Source organism: Bacillus rossius, chromosome 13 (genome assembly GCF_032445375.1).
Source record: "Bacillus rossius redtenbacheri isolate Brsri chromosome 13, Brsri_v3, whole genome shotgun sequence".
NCBI classification, from domain to species: Eukaryota; Metazoa; Arthropoda; class Insecta; order Phasmatodea; family Bacillidae; genus Bacillus; species Bacillus rossius.
Window position 1 is genome coordinate 19,414,876 of NC_086340.1, and position 14,404 is coordinate 19,429,279.

General features: G+C 35.4%; 1 protein-coding gene across 8 annotated transcripts; it reads right to left on the reverse strand.

Moving 5' to 3' along the window:
* Positions 1–679: 679 nt before the first annotated feature.
* Positions 680–13,580, reverse strand: LOC134538315 (complex I intermediate-associated protein 30, mitochondrial). Of its 8 annotated transcripts, none has more exons than XM_063379522.1 (6): positions 13,485–13,577; positions 9,558–9,604; positions 9,119–9,320; positions 8,426–8,643; positions 5,712–5,897; positions 680–2,822 (listed from the first exon to the last, which is right to left on the reverse strand). In XM_063379522.1, exons 2-6 carry the CDS (start codon positions 9,558–9,560, stop codon positions 2,598–2,600), a joined length of 834 nt encoding a protein of 277 aa, XP_063235592.1. In that variant the 5' UTR covers positions 9,561–9,604; positions 13,485–13,577; the 3' UTR covers positions 680–2,597. The 8 variants fall into 8 exon arrangements, with proteins under 8 accessions (XP_063235592.1, XP_063235588.1, XP_063235589.1 ...); XM_063379518.1 differs by lacking the exon at positions 13,485–13,577 and adding an exon at positions 13,158–13,351; XM_063379519.1 differs by lacking the exon at positions 13,485–13,577 and adding an exon at positions 12,866–13,133.
* Between the last annotated feature and the right edge of the window lie 824 nt (positions 13,581–14,404).

A 14,404-nucleotide genomic window follows, 5' to 3' on the forward strand; every position in this document is an offset into this window, starting at 1 on the left:
TTGCTGCAATTATTGTCAAGAAAATGATATGCCGAATAGTTGGACATGTTTGAAAGGAATTCAGGATTAGGATCTGAGGTAAAAGCAGAACTTTAAAACTGCAAAGGAGATAATAACCAATGTACACTTTGATGGTCAAGATTAGGTCAGGACAGACAGGCACTGAGACGTGCGTCATGACTTGACCATAGAGCGAAGATAAGAACCAATGTGTGCTTTTAGTTGACATTACAAACAAATTTCACAATAAGAGAAATCTGACATTCGTACAGGATAAACTATGTTATTTTTCCACAGCACCAATAACAAGCATCAGATAAAAATTATAGGTTAAATAAGGTTATATTAGGCCAGTTGCATCTTTACTCAGAGCTGATAAATCAATGGTTTGTTCCAGAGGTTGGGTTCAAACAATCAACCTCATGTTTCTATATAAGCACAGCAGTACAGCAATCACAGACAATAGAGAAAATGAATTATGAATGAAAAAAAGTACAACTTTGTCAAAGACCATTACACAGTGCATTGTCAAAAAAAAAAAAAAGTAAATATTGCGCTGATGGCTATAAAAGCCATTTATCATATCATTTCATTACTAATAAGCAAAAATATTAAAATAGACCTGAACAATATGTAAGGCAATGTAAAAATTGAGTAAAAAAATAAAACATATTAAACCTATGTACCATTTTTTATTTGCATCGAGCAATTTTCACATAGTTAGTGTAATATTTCAAAAAAAAAAAAAAAATTTTCTAATATTTACATAGCATAAAGGAACAGAAAAAAGTAATACGTAAAGGGTTAGGCCTTAATTGAACACACCAAAAAGTACACACCTTTACAAAGTACTTTATCTCCTATAAATACGCCAATTATTTTTTAATACATATAACTTTACATTATTTACATTACTTTCCCATCACATTACAATACTTCTGAATCTGCAAACTAGCAATACAATATCAAGTACAATGTGGGGAAAATAAGAAGAGAGATGTTGTTTTAGATGTAAATTTCATCATCTTCATATCACCTGTATTAACTTACCAAACAAAATACATACGGTCAAAACTTAAATAACTGACACTCTTGGTTCTCAGAAGTTTCACCTATACAATTGAAGTATTTCGTAAGAGTCAAAAAAGTCCATACTGTGGAGCAGGGCTGTCAAGAACTAAGAGCCCGGAGAAAATACTTTGCCCCCACCCCTGGATAAAATTATTTATTGTACAACTTTTAAAACCCCACAATTAAAAAAAATTAATAATATAAAGACTGTAAAAATTAGTGTCCATAATTTGATTGAGCAAATCATATAACTTGTAAGTTTCCTAAATTATATTAATGGAGTTGGTGATATCCATCCTATTAGTGTAAACCCAAGCATCAGGAATAATCTCTAAACTCAACCAGCCCACCGCGGAGCCTGAGTCCCGGGGACTTCGCTCCCTCTCAACTGCCCGGCTACGGAAAATCAGCTGTGCCAAACTGTTTGACCTTAATAGACTGGGCTTCACCCGCCATGTAAAATTTTTTTTAAAGCTAACTGCAGATATATGTATATGGAAAAAAATATATTTGAAAATGATATTTTAAAGCAATTCTGTGTGTTAATGGGCCAGCTGTGGAAACCCAGGAAACATAATTCTAGTGAACGAGCACGATGCAGTTAAGTCACGAATGCAGTTAATCTCGAATGTTTGCCAGTCTTATTTTTGCAAATAGCAGACAACATCTAGCACATTTCTGGCAATTAGATTTGCAGTGGAACACAAAATGCAATAACTCAATATAGAGGGTGAGCAAAGCAAAGGTTTATAAACTACGCAATGATCACAATGACCACAAGCAACTAACATAAGAAAAAACACGATTGTTTATAAAGCAATATAGTCGCAAGATGCACCCCACACTATAGCTTAAAACTGTGAAACAGTAGAAAATCTATTTCTTCCCTGGGCTACTCTTAATAAATCATGTCTATCATGAAAACATACGAAATCGTCAATAATTTGATATAGAAATGTTATTTTCCTTCATGTAAAAATTCAACAAATGAAAACTGATGTAAATATTTAAAACATATTCGTTGGCCTTTGAAACACATATCTACATATTTAAAGCTCAAAGAATACCTCACTTCAAATACGGAAGGCAAAAACGCAATAACTTGAAAGTTGGCCAGGGTATTTGTTGCACATTTGCATTTTACGTGGCTTGTAAAAGGGTATTTTAAAACGCACTTATTAAACTTTTTGCATCTTGCGTTCTTGTACATTTATAAACCCGGTTATGAGAACGAGTGGTGTAGAAATATGTTCTGTTTACTAAAACTGTACATCAATGTTCTGATCTATTAATTTAACCATTCTCTGAAAATAACTGATAGCTTCCCCTCCGATATCACTACGACCCCAGCATGACACCTTCGTGGTTCTGCTCAGCACACAAGCCTTGTGGATTTAGTCTCAATTCAACACCTGCCCAGGTACAGAACTGATTCAGTAACACACACACACACACATTTAAACTGCCACTCCATCAACAACTGGCACACCAAACACTGAGATCTCGCAGAAAAAAATGGAGCGGAACTACGTGCCGGCAACGTGGTTGGGGAGTCTGTACATCTCGTAAGCGAACTCCTCAGAGTGCGACGGGTCAAACTCCACGCCGATGTAGTCGATCTCGAGGCTGAAAGGCCCGTTCACTTTGTCGCCGACGGAGATGCCCACGTTGGATATCCTGTTGAGCGGGACGGGGCACTGCTTGTCCTGTATCCTGCCTTTGCTCGCCAGGAAGAACTTTGAGAACGGGATCTGCAACACACGGGGTCCGGCGATCCACCACCATCCAACACCAGCTGGTACGTAACACCAGTGGCGTAGCCAGGATTTGTGTATGGGGAGTGTTAAGAAGCATGGCCCCCCCGTATTAAAGTGGGGGGTCCGGGGGTCCTCCCCCGGGAAAATTTGGATTTTAAGGTGTAAAATAGTGCTATTTTAGCAGTTTTTGGTACTTAAATTTAAATATTGTAATGGTAAAAATTTTATTAATTTTAATATAAAATTTGTTTGAGTGATGAATAAGAAATTATTTAAGGTTTTGGTGCTAGGGGGGAGGGGGGGGTTTGAACCCCTAACACCCCCCCCCCCCCCTGGCTACACCCCTGCGTAACACTCCTGGCAGATAAGCAGTTCAAGCGTCGGTTCCAGCACACACTGCCCTAGTAAATGTATGTTCAGTTACAGTTTGTGCAAATACAGCACATGGCAGATGTTTCGAGATAATCATCAATAATTCTTCCCTGAAAATGCAGCTTTCATTAGGTTGATACAGTGTATCTAAAATACTAACTCTTGTGAAAATTTTTTTTATGGTTTTGCTTCAGATGGTAGCTTTGCGAAAAAAAAAACCATTTATTGTAATACTTGTCTAATGAACCTGACACAAGAAATATTTGCTAATTATTATGTGTTGAGGATGAAAAATGCCAATAAATTGGCAGAGAAGAATTTTTGATGCTACCAGAACTCCACTGGATGTATCTTTAAGACCTTTTTTTTATTACTGAAACTGTTAAATTGAACACAAAAATTGCACTGCTAGAGAATGAAAATGTTTAAAAAATGTTTAATAAGCATAACCTGACAAACAGATATTTTCTTAGGACCTCTGAAGGAGAATGTAACATTTTTTTCTTTCTATAATCATCTCTTCTCTAACAAAGTCCATTTATTAATTTATACTAGGCAGCAAACATACATGCATTAAGTTTTAATTTTAAATCTCCTAAAAGTAATTCATGACTGTTAGCAATAAGATTTTTAGAGCTTGACACTACTTATACATAGAGATAAGATTTTATGGTTTTATCTTAAATCTAATTTTGTTTTTAAAACAGAAGCTTTTAGTGTGTTATTATTTATTTCATAAACTCTGTTTTGTAATAACTCACTCCACCAGAATAGTGTAATGATCACGTGTTGCATTTTTACAATAAAATAATTTGTACTAAGTTTGTATAAAACAGATCCATTCAGCAAAATAAAAGTAAGTCAGTGAGAATTATTAGTTTAAAAGTGAATCAATACGAGATGCACATAAAACAAGTGAAATTAATTTTTCTGATCTAAGCACTCTGGTCGAAAATTCGTATGGAAATAATGATGTTCATTGAATTCCAAGCGATGAAAGAAAACTTTCTCTGTGATTTGAACTTTTGAACTAAGTTTTGGTGAAATGCTGCTTTGTTTCAATATTTAACATGCATTTTGGTGCTATATTGTGTATTACCGTATCTTGCATTTCTATGTTATATGGACTATTGGCATGATTTTTAGTGTTATTTCGGTTTTATCGCAACCTATCTTACAATATTGTCCATATTTATACTTGAGATTTACACTCCCGACTCCTAACTGGTGAGGCTGAACAGACTCGATTCCCGACCGGGTTAGAGATCTTTCTCTCGAGGAAAAAATGTCTTCCCTGATTCGTGGCTGGGTATTATCATCCCTACACCTGTTCTGCAGAACGCAATGGAAAACCACTGCAGAATGACCCTGCCACAGAGTGTTTTACCCAGCTTCCACCCACACACCGCTACCTGGGGTCAAACTCACTCAAAATATAGCAACCAGGTCTCATCTACGAGGTCATTAGCCACTGTAACAAACAACACAGCGCATGGATGTCGGGGAAACTTCTGGCCTACTGTAAGGAACGGCTGTGATTCCAATTCCGTTTAGATTCTCATATTTGGGATTTTATTCTTTGGTTTTGATTCTGATTCCATTAGATTGTATACTCTTCACAATAATGCTTTAATGCTTTTCAAAACTATTCCTAAAATGTATACAATACCCTGTTTGTTATTTACAAATATGATGATAAATAAATATTTATACTTGTTTATTTACAACTACTGCAATTTATAAACTGTCAATAAAGTCAGGGCACTATAAATTCAAAAACATTTTTTTTCTAATTTTTATGTTATAACAAATTAAATAAAAAAATATTGAAAGTTCTTGTTAGAAAATCAACAGAATTATGGAATTGTGTTGTTATAAATCTTGTAATAAAGTAATGTTTTAAATGAAACTTGTAACTACAAAATTTGGCAGTAATTATGAAAAAAAATCAACATTTTCCTGTTAACTGAACTAACTCAAATTAAATCAAACAAGACTTCTGGTAAACTGAATCAAGACCAGATAAATCTGTCAAAACTATTGACGAATTAAAAAAAAAAAAAAACACAAATGTAAAATACTGACATCAAACTAGCCTTATTAGTCAATTGCCTGATTAATAGGGTACTTACTGGCTGATCAGTGGGGTACCATTATATTAGTGTGGTATTGGCCTATTAATGGTGTCAGCAAGTCAGACGAAACTCTTTAGATAAAGAATTGATGCCCTTATTAATAATGAAAAAAAAAATATAAATTCAGAATTTCAAGATTAAGCTACAGGGGGAAGAATCGACCAGCTTCGATTCCAAAACTATTCAAGTCGATGGATTCTGTCGGAATAAGAATCAGAATTGATCCAACGCTAGTGCCGAACCACCTCAGTATCTGCATGGAGTGATCTCAGGAACAGCGGGTACCGAGATCACGACGGTTGGACCCGGGGGTTCGAACCCGAGACCTCGGAATGCCGGTCCAGAGTCTGGACCACTGCGTCGCCTCGCCACTCACCTTCGCGACCTGCCAGTAGGGCCCGCCGCGCGTGAACAGGATGTAGTTGAACATGTCGTTCCACATGATGTCGAAGGTCCCGCAGGTGGCCAGGTTCAGCATGTAGGATCGGCCGTCCCCTCTCACCCGCAGCACCAGGTGGGTGTACATGCTCCAGTCCAGGTACGAGTCACGTTTGAACGACTTCTGCACCCAGGAGTTCCAGCCTCGCACATCGCCACAGCATGACACTTAACACTCCCTAACTAGAGCACATCCAGGGCCGGCGCGTCCATATAGGCGAACTAGGCAACCACCCAGGGCGCCAAGTAGCTGGGGGCGGCGCAGCACGACACATAACAGCTCATATAATATGTTTGACGATTATTGAAACTAGATGAAAATGGATTTTTGTAACAGTTTTGAATGTTTATATTGATATAAGTAATTATTTAAAGTCCACGGTGACCCGTTTACGATTTGTAAAAAGTAAAAAAAGTAAAAAAAAAAAAAAAAAAACACAAGCCTGCTTACATTTGATTGTTGACAAAATCTTAGGCTTACGTGATGTATTTTGAGGCAAGGAAATTTTTTTTGGGGTGTCCGGCCCGGGGGGAGGGGGGGGGATTAAGGTTCTTTGCCTAGGACGCCAATTTACCTTGCACCGGCCCTGAGTACATCTCATGAACAAGTGCACTTTCCTGACAGGTAACTTTATAAGAAAAATACATATTAGTTAATACTTAGACAATTTCTCTGGGGAAAAAAAAGTACACACTTTATTCAATTTAATGGACATTACTAGGTACCTAATGACAGCTTAAATCTTTCATGAATTAAAAAGATAAAATGCACTCCTTCAGGATACAGACTATACAATGATCCACTACAGCAGCGGTTCCAAATTTTTTAGGCCAGGGAACTCTAAGATGACTATGATCGACTTTTCTTTTGGCAGAACCCGAAATCCTTCAAAGAAAGTTATTTGAAAATAATCGTGCCTGCTTTATGACATTTGTCCTGACTCACGAACTGCAACCCTGCCACGGAACCCCAGAGTTCCGCAGAAAAACCTTTTGGGAACCGCTGCTCTAGAGCAGCATTTTTCAATCTTTTTTAGGTTTTAAAAATCTTAGAAAATAATTTCTGTCACACACTATAATAATTTCTGAGAAATATGTTATAATAATCAAGTCCATTATTAGAGAAAAAAAAGTGATAAAATAAAATAAAATGAAACATAACTTACGATTACTCATTCTTGTGTTTATGATAAACCTGAGCTTCAATGTTTGGGCGTATATTCGTATAAAATGGTATAATTTAGTAACTATATTAATTTTTCTATCTGGACATATATTTCTTTGGAATACCACAGGGCACGTTCTTATGCACTTAATAACTACTGCTCTAGAGCCATTCTAAACTGAAAAATACATATATAAAAATATGGTAGAATAGCTAACACTAGGAAAACAGGAAACCTAGTATAGTCAAGGAATTTTAAACTTCTAGGGAAAATAATGGCATAAGTCTGTAAAGAAAAGCTATTTTAATGTTTATAATTAATTTAATTTAGTAAATGTAAAAGGTTCTAGGCAAAAAAAAAAAAAAAAAAAAAGAGTGCAATAGAGAAGACAGGAAAGTCAGGGAATTGTGTTTGTCGGTTTTGCTAGAAACATTTGTACAACCAGAATTTTATAGCTTACCAGGAATGTGCTTAGACAGGGTTTAAAATGTTTAATACTTTAACATAAGCTATGTTTTTTGCACAACTCTAAAAACATATTTTATCATAAATTACTTAGCAGGGAAAAAAAAAAATTCTAAAGTGTTGTAAATAAAGCACTGAATTTTTTAAAAATCTCTAAAAATATTCCTCAAAATAAATTGTGGTTGAGGAAAATTTACAAAAACACAGTAGTTAATACACATCACAAATTAAAACCAGTTTTACCTTGAAGAACTAATAGTTATTATTTAGCACTAAATAAAAATTAAAGACTGTCACAAATTTATTTAAGAGATCTTTACTAAGTGTGATATAACTGCAGTAAGAAGTTACGGAAGTGATAACAATTTATTACAAACACATTTTTTTTACTCATTATTTAATAATTAGGGAATATCTGGTTTATAAAAAAATTGTGACAGAAAAACCAATTCAAAAGAGATATGTTGTTAAATTTACATAAGCCCTTAAATATAAAGTAATGACGAGAAAATGAAAAAAAAATTGATACGGCATATGTGACCTCATTTAAGCTTCAAACTAAATGGGAGAATTAAGAGGCCACTCCAGTGTTGCAGGGGCACTACGCAACCCGCGTTAACCTCATAAGATTCAATGCTATTTTCATTTTGCTTATAACTAACTAACTAATATAGATTTCGAAATGATGCTTGCTTGATATGTAAGACAACGATGCACTTATCAAAGCCCCTTTCTTCAAAAACCTGCATAAATGATGGTTTTATACTAATCTTTACTAATATGAATAAGTGTATTGTCTAGGTTTGAACCATAATTTATGCACGTTTTTGAAGAGAGGGGCTTTGATAAGTGCATCGTCGTCATGCATAACAAGCAAGCATCATTTCTGAATCTATATTAGTTAATTAGTTATAAGCCGAATGAAAATAGCATTGAATCGTATGAGGTTAACGCGGGTTGCGTAGTGCCCCTGAAACACTGGAGTGGCCTCTTAAACGAAGAAGCCGGCGGAGTGACGTACTCGGGCACGCATGGACCTCATGTTGCAGTAGCCGGCCCGCTTGATGCGGCCGTCGCGGGGCACCTGGGTGCTCAGGGTGCCGCTGAAGAGCGCGCCGCCCGACGGGCTGACGGAGAGCTCGCACTCGCTCAGCCCCTCGCCGTGGTCGCTGTCCGCCGTGGTCACCCACTTGGAGTGCACCTCGGGGGTCCCGAACTTCCACACCACGTCCACCTCGCCTGCGAGAGACAACACACAAGCCAGAATTACCACCGAGGAAAATACATATCAGCCATTCATATCTAAACACAAAGTTTCATTTGCAGTAAAGTGAAAAGGTGTTTTAATTTGCCATGTTCTGAACCGTTGCTGGATTATCAAACGCCAATAAGTTTTAAGTGAAATACCAAAGAAAAAGTAATATACACACAATGGTACTAGTTAGTCTGTTTCAAATAATCACTACAGAAATGTACCCATGAAATGTAACCCGCTAGAAAACAGGAAACACTATACTGAAATGAAAACTGACAGTATTGATAGCAGCGCAACCTGTTGACCACGTTAAAACAGCAGTACTTAATCCACAATAAAAAATAATTTGAACCCGAGTAACTCAATTGATGTCGAGTTACATGAAGTGCCGAACCATAGGATGCAGGATTAAACTACTTTTCCCTGTATTCCCAAGTACATCCAAGCACCTTCCTTTACCTGGTCTGTAGACGACGAAAGGGTCTGCCATGAACGTTTCCTTCACTTCATCCGTCCACAGAATTATCTCCTGTTTCATTTCCTTCAGGCCCTCTCGTACCATCTTCAGGCGAGACATCTTAATGGGTTTGCCGTAGCCACCTTTCCGGTCCGCTTCGTAAATGAACCTCTTTGCTTCACTCCCGTGAACATGGCGCCGAGACTGGAAAGAAGCGTGTGCGTCCGAAACTAGACACTTTGAATCTCCAAGAAAAAACTGCCTCGTATTTTCATAATTTGGCTGGTAGCGGTGAAAATCTCTTTGCAGTGGATTCAAATCATTGCACGTTGATACTGTCAACAACCTTTGTATAAGATTTTTGGGAGAGTGAGGCAGTTTTAAAACACAAAAGCTGAACGTGCTGAGTGCCATCTTTTGTAGGTGTGTCAAAAAAATTACCATTCAATGATGCTATCCATGGCTAAGCTTCTTCTATAAAATGTTTCCTGCAACAAAAAAAACATAATTTCTGATAAAATGCAGCTGGAGAAGAAAAAAACAACCAAATGCTATCACCCATTTTGAACAGAAAAGAGCAAACTGTAACCTGCCAGAAAGTATTTATAACTGTTGCATCAGGCCTGACCAACAACACAAAATGTCTATTCAAGGACACAAAAATGCCACAATTGCCTTCGACAACAAGACGTATTAGCCCCACTGAACTTCATTCATACTGTATAAGCCCAAGTAACATTTCAGTACTAGAGAATGTCTGTGGACATTATTTAAGAGAATTGTATTTCAAATAGATTTTTGGCAAGAGCTAATGACAAATGAAATCGCATTATAATGTGTGTAGTCACAAAAAAAATATGTTTAAAAATGTACAGTGGAGATGTGAGTGGGAAAATTATCTGGAAAAATATAGCCGCACAATTTTCTGGAAAATTTTCCTTTTATTTCGCCATTACAAACAGGTTGATATACATAATACGATAATTTAATTTCTGCAGATTGGTAGGTACTGTTCAAAATACAATTTTCTGTTCTTATCAGTTGGTAGAAAGTATCATGGGTCTTACCTAAGTCTCATATGTTGTGTGAGCCAAAGGATTGTAAATAAAATCCAATTTTATACTTTATTTGGGTCTGTTTGTATTTTTAAAAAAAAGTTGAAAAATTGAATTGTTTCTGTGATAGTATAACTCTAAAAATTTTCCGGTAAATATGTAGTTGGGCGGTATTTGCGAAAAAAAATGTTTAAAATCCGAAAATACTTTTATTCTATGCTTTTTAATATCCTCGGTAAATATTTACTTGGGCGGTATTTCCGAAAAAAAATGTTAAAAATCCGAAAATACCTTTATTTTATGCTCTTCAACTTCCTCTTTTCATTAAAAGTGGCGGAGGTAAGAAATTCCAAATACTTTAGGAGATATCAAATTTTTAAATTTCATCATAATTAGTTGTGCTGTATTTGCGAAAAAAAATGTTAAAAGTCCGAAAATACCTTTATTAGATGCTCTTCAACTTCCTCTTTTCATTAAAAGCGGCGGAGATAAGAAATTCCAAATACTTTAGGAGATATTGAATTTTTTAATTATGCAAATCAAGACCTGTGGAACCATTCGAGCGGCGCCATTTTTGTTATTTTGCCGTGTGTTCGTGAATACGTGAATCGTGAATGCGTAATTAATAAAATGGTTGATTAGGTCAGGTCAGTTACATTATTAATACTTTCAAACTAAGCCGACATTAAAAATTATTTTGGGAATTAATTTTAATGGCTGTTTAGTTTTAAAATATTTATAATGTAACTGACCTGACCAAACAAACCCGGACAGAGGGTGAACAGTAAACTAAAATGGTCGAGTAGGTCAGGTCAGTTACATTATAAATACTTTCAAACTAAGGTGATATTAAAAATAATGTGAATTAATTTAATTATTCTTTAGTTTTAAATTATTTATAATGTAACTGACCTTACCTAACAAACCCGTAACAAAGGATGTACAGTAACAACTCACGTAAATTTTTTTGTTACTTATTACTTGCGCAACAATATCAAAATAACAAATAAGACTTTAAAATTAGAAACGTTAAAAACTCACCTAAGTTGGAGGCGGTAATTAAACACCGTTTTAAACAATAATTGAACTAAATAATCACGTATTAGTTCATTTGAATTCTGGCCTATCACGAACAATCACGTGACATCATTATCCAACAAAAAAAATAGATACTCGTACGTAAACAAGAAACAATGGTGCACGCACGCCACAGGAATGCGCTGGTTTTGTGCTGAAATTTAAAAATTTGGGTGCCCGCACGCCACAGGAATGCGCTGGTTTTGTGCTGAAATTTAAAAATTTGATATCTCCTAAAGTATTTGGAATTTCTAATCTCCGCCGCTTTCAATGAAAAGAGGAATTTGAAGAGCATATAATAAAGGTATTTTCGGATTTTTAACATTTTTTTTCGCAAATACCGCTCAACTACATATGAAGAAATTTAAAAATTTGATATCTCCTAAAGTATTTGGAATTTATAATCTCCGCCGCTTTTAATGAAAAGAGGAAGTTGAAGAGCATAAAATGAAGGTATTTTCGGATTTTTAACATTTTTTTTTCGGAAATACCGCCCAAGTAAATATTTACCACATCCTCTTTTCAATAAAAGCGGCGGAGGTAATAAATTCCAAATACTTTAGGAGATATCGAATTTTTAAATTTCATCATATGTAGTTGAGCGATATTTGCGAAAAAAAATGTTAAAAATCCGAAAATACCTTTATTAGATGCTCTTCAACTTCCTCTTTTCATTAATAGCGGTGGAGATAAGAAATTCCAAATACTTTAGGAGATATCGAATTTTTAAATTTCATCACAATTATAGCAGTGCGTTCATGTGGCTTTCCCCATTGTTTCTTGTTTACGAGCAACTATTTTTTTATTGGATAATGATGTCACGTGATTGTTCGTGATAGGCCAGAATTCAAATGAACTAATACGTGATTATTTAGTTCAATTATTGTTTAAAACGGTGTTTAATTACCGCCTCCAACTTAGGTGAGTTTTTAACGTTTCTAATTTTAAAGTCTTATTTATTATTGTTGCGCAAGTAATAAGTAACAAAAAAATTTTACGTGAGTTGTTTCTGTTCATCCTTTGTCCCGGTTTGTTAGGTCAGGTCAGTTACATTATAAATACTTTAAAACTAAAGAACCATTGAAATAATTTCATATTATTTCTAATGTACGCTTAGTTTCAAAGTATTTATAATGTAACTGACCTGACCTAATCGACCATTTTCATTAATTAGGCATTCACAAACACACGACAAAATAAAAAAATGGCGATGGTCGAATGATAAACACAGGTCTTGTATGCAAAATAAGAACGGCGATATCTCCTTAAGTATTTGGAATTTCTTATTTCCGCCGCTTTTAATGAAAAGAGGAAGTTGAACAGCATCTAATAAAGGTATTTTCGGACTTTTAAAATTTTTTTTCGCAAATACAACACAACTACATATGATGAAATTAACAAATTCTATATATCCTAAAGTATTTGGAATTTCTTACCTCCGCCGCTTTTAATGAAAAGAGGAAGTTGAAGAGCGTCTAATAAAGGTATTTTCGGATTTTTAACATTTTTTTTCGCAAATACCGCTCAACTACATATTTACCAATTTTCCGATTTTTTAGAAAATTTGCCGTATATTACCATAAAATTTTCTCAAAAATACTTATCTGGTAAACTAACATCTAAGTAATTATCGGACGTCGCGGCTTCTTAGAACGAAAAGAAAACAAAAATCGGAAAACATGGTTTTCACACACTACACACGTTCCTAAATTTACCCTGTAGTTATACTGTTTTATTTTTGTATAATACGTAAAAGCCAATATTTTTGTGGAAACTTGTGCAAAAAAACATATTTATGCACTAAAATCAAAACACACAATATAGGTTAAGATTTAGATTTACACATTAAAAGCAAGTTTATATTAAAAATAGATACAGTAAACATTAAGAAACTAAACATAAGTCTCACGTGGTCTACTACAGACAAAATTAACCGCAATAAACTGCAATATAATTGATTTTCGTATTAACACAAATACTATCGCTCTTAAGCTCGTCTTATTTTCATTTGCAACTTCGAGTTCCAGCATTTTTATAGCCTTCGGCTATTTAAAAAAAAAACTGTGAATACAATTTATTATAATAAATCACATATTATTTTGTTCAATTTAACATAAAAATGCTTATATAATTTTTGTATATGGATATCATTGCGATAATAAGGAAACGTATAAACTATTTATTGGTGTGTAAAAATTTATGAATAGAATTTGTTAATATTTATAGTAGATCAAACCAATCTTTTTCGTTCAATAACACTTCAGAGATTTCAGCCTTGAGTCATTGCATGTCGATAAGGCAGTCTGTTGCAGCAATCGTATTCCAACGAAATGTTTACATCCAGTATGGCCTCGCACACTTATTTAACAAGCAGACGACTTCAACAGCATTTCCATATTTAATGAAAGAAACAAATATATCGTCATGACCAGCATTCCCAAAATTTATTTGTGCCTTGATACACCACATTAATCATGAATGATGGATTGACGTCCTTCGGCAGTAAAGGCCGGTCCCCAACCCACCAGGACCAGTTCCCGCTGGTGGAATGTAACCTCCAACCAGACCGAACGTCAGAAAGCAATAGTCCACATGCAAATAACTAATGAGTGCAGTGTGTGTGTTGGCCCATAATTCTTCTTTTAATTTCTTATGTTATTGCTTACTGTCAAATGTTTACTGAGATCAAAATAGTAAATGGAATAGTTTCAGCAAGCGACAGACAATCTCCATCTTAAATCATGTTTTTAAAACTATTTATTTAGGTACATTATAATTTAACTACCACATTTTTTAGGCCTTCTGCCATTTGGTGTTTTATTCACAGAATTGAATAAAGACAATTAGGTACCTAGGTACTGTATGTTTAGTTTGTAAGTTTACAGTTTCTTTTGTTGGTTTGGCGTGAGGCGGCGCTGTTTCTCCCTCTTCAAGCTACCCCTTCTCTGGCAGTCGTCAACAGGCCGCCGTCCAGGGTGGGTGCATCGTCCCGAGGGTAACCATCATCGTTTCACTGATCAAAACTAAAATTTTTACTTATCCTCGGACCATTTATTGTACAGGGCATAACACGGCCATCATTAACTTCACCCACCATGTGACCCTTCCACCGTATGGCTACAAACTTACAGCACTGGCCGACTCCAGAACAGAACT

Bases quoted from the DNA above. Each gene is read 5' to 3' on its own strand.
- LOC134538315 (XM_063379524.1), bottom strand. From the start codon at position 9,560: ATGGTAATTTTTTTGACACACCTACAAAAGATGGCACTCAGCACGTTC. The intron at 5,898-8,425 runs GTACGTCACTCC...TCCTGGGTGCAG, and splicing joins TGAGGTCCATGCGTGCCCGA to AAGTCGTTCAAACGTGACTC. The intron at 2,823-5,711 runs GTGAGTGGCGAG...CGTGTGTTGCAG, and splicing joins CCTACTGGCAGGTCGCGAAG to ATCCCGTTCTCAAAGTTCTT.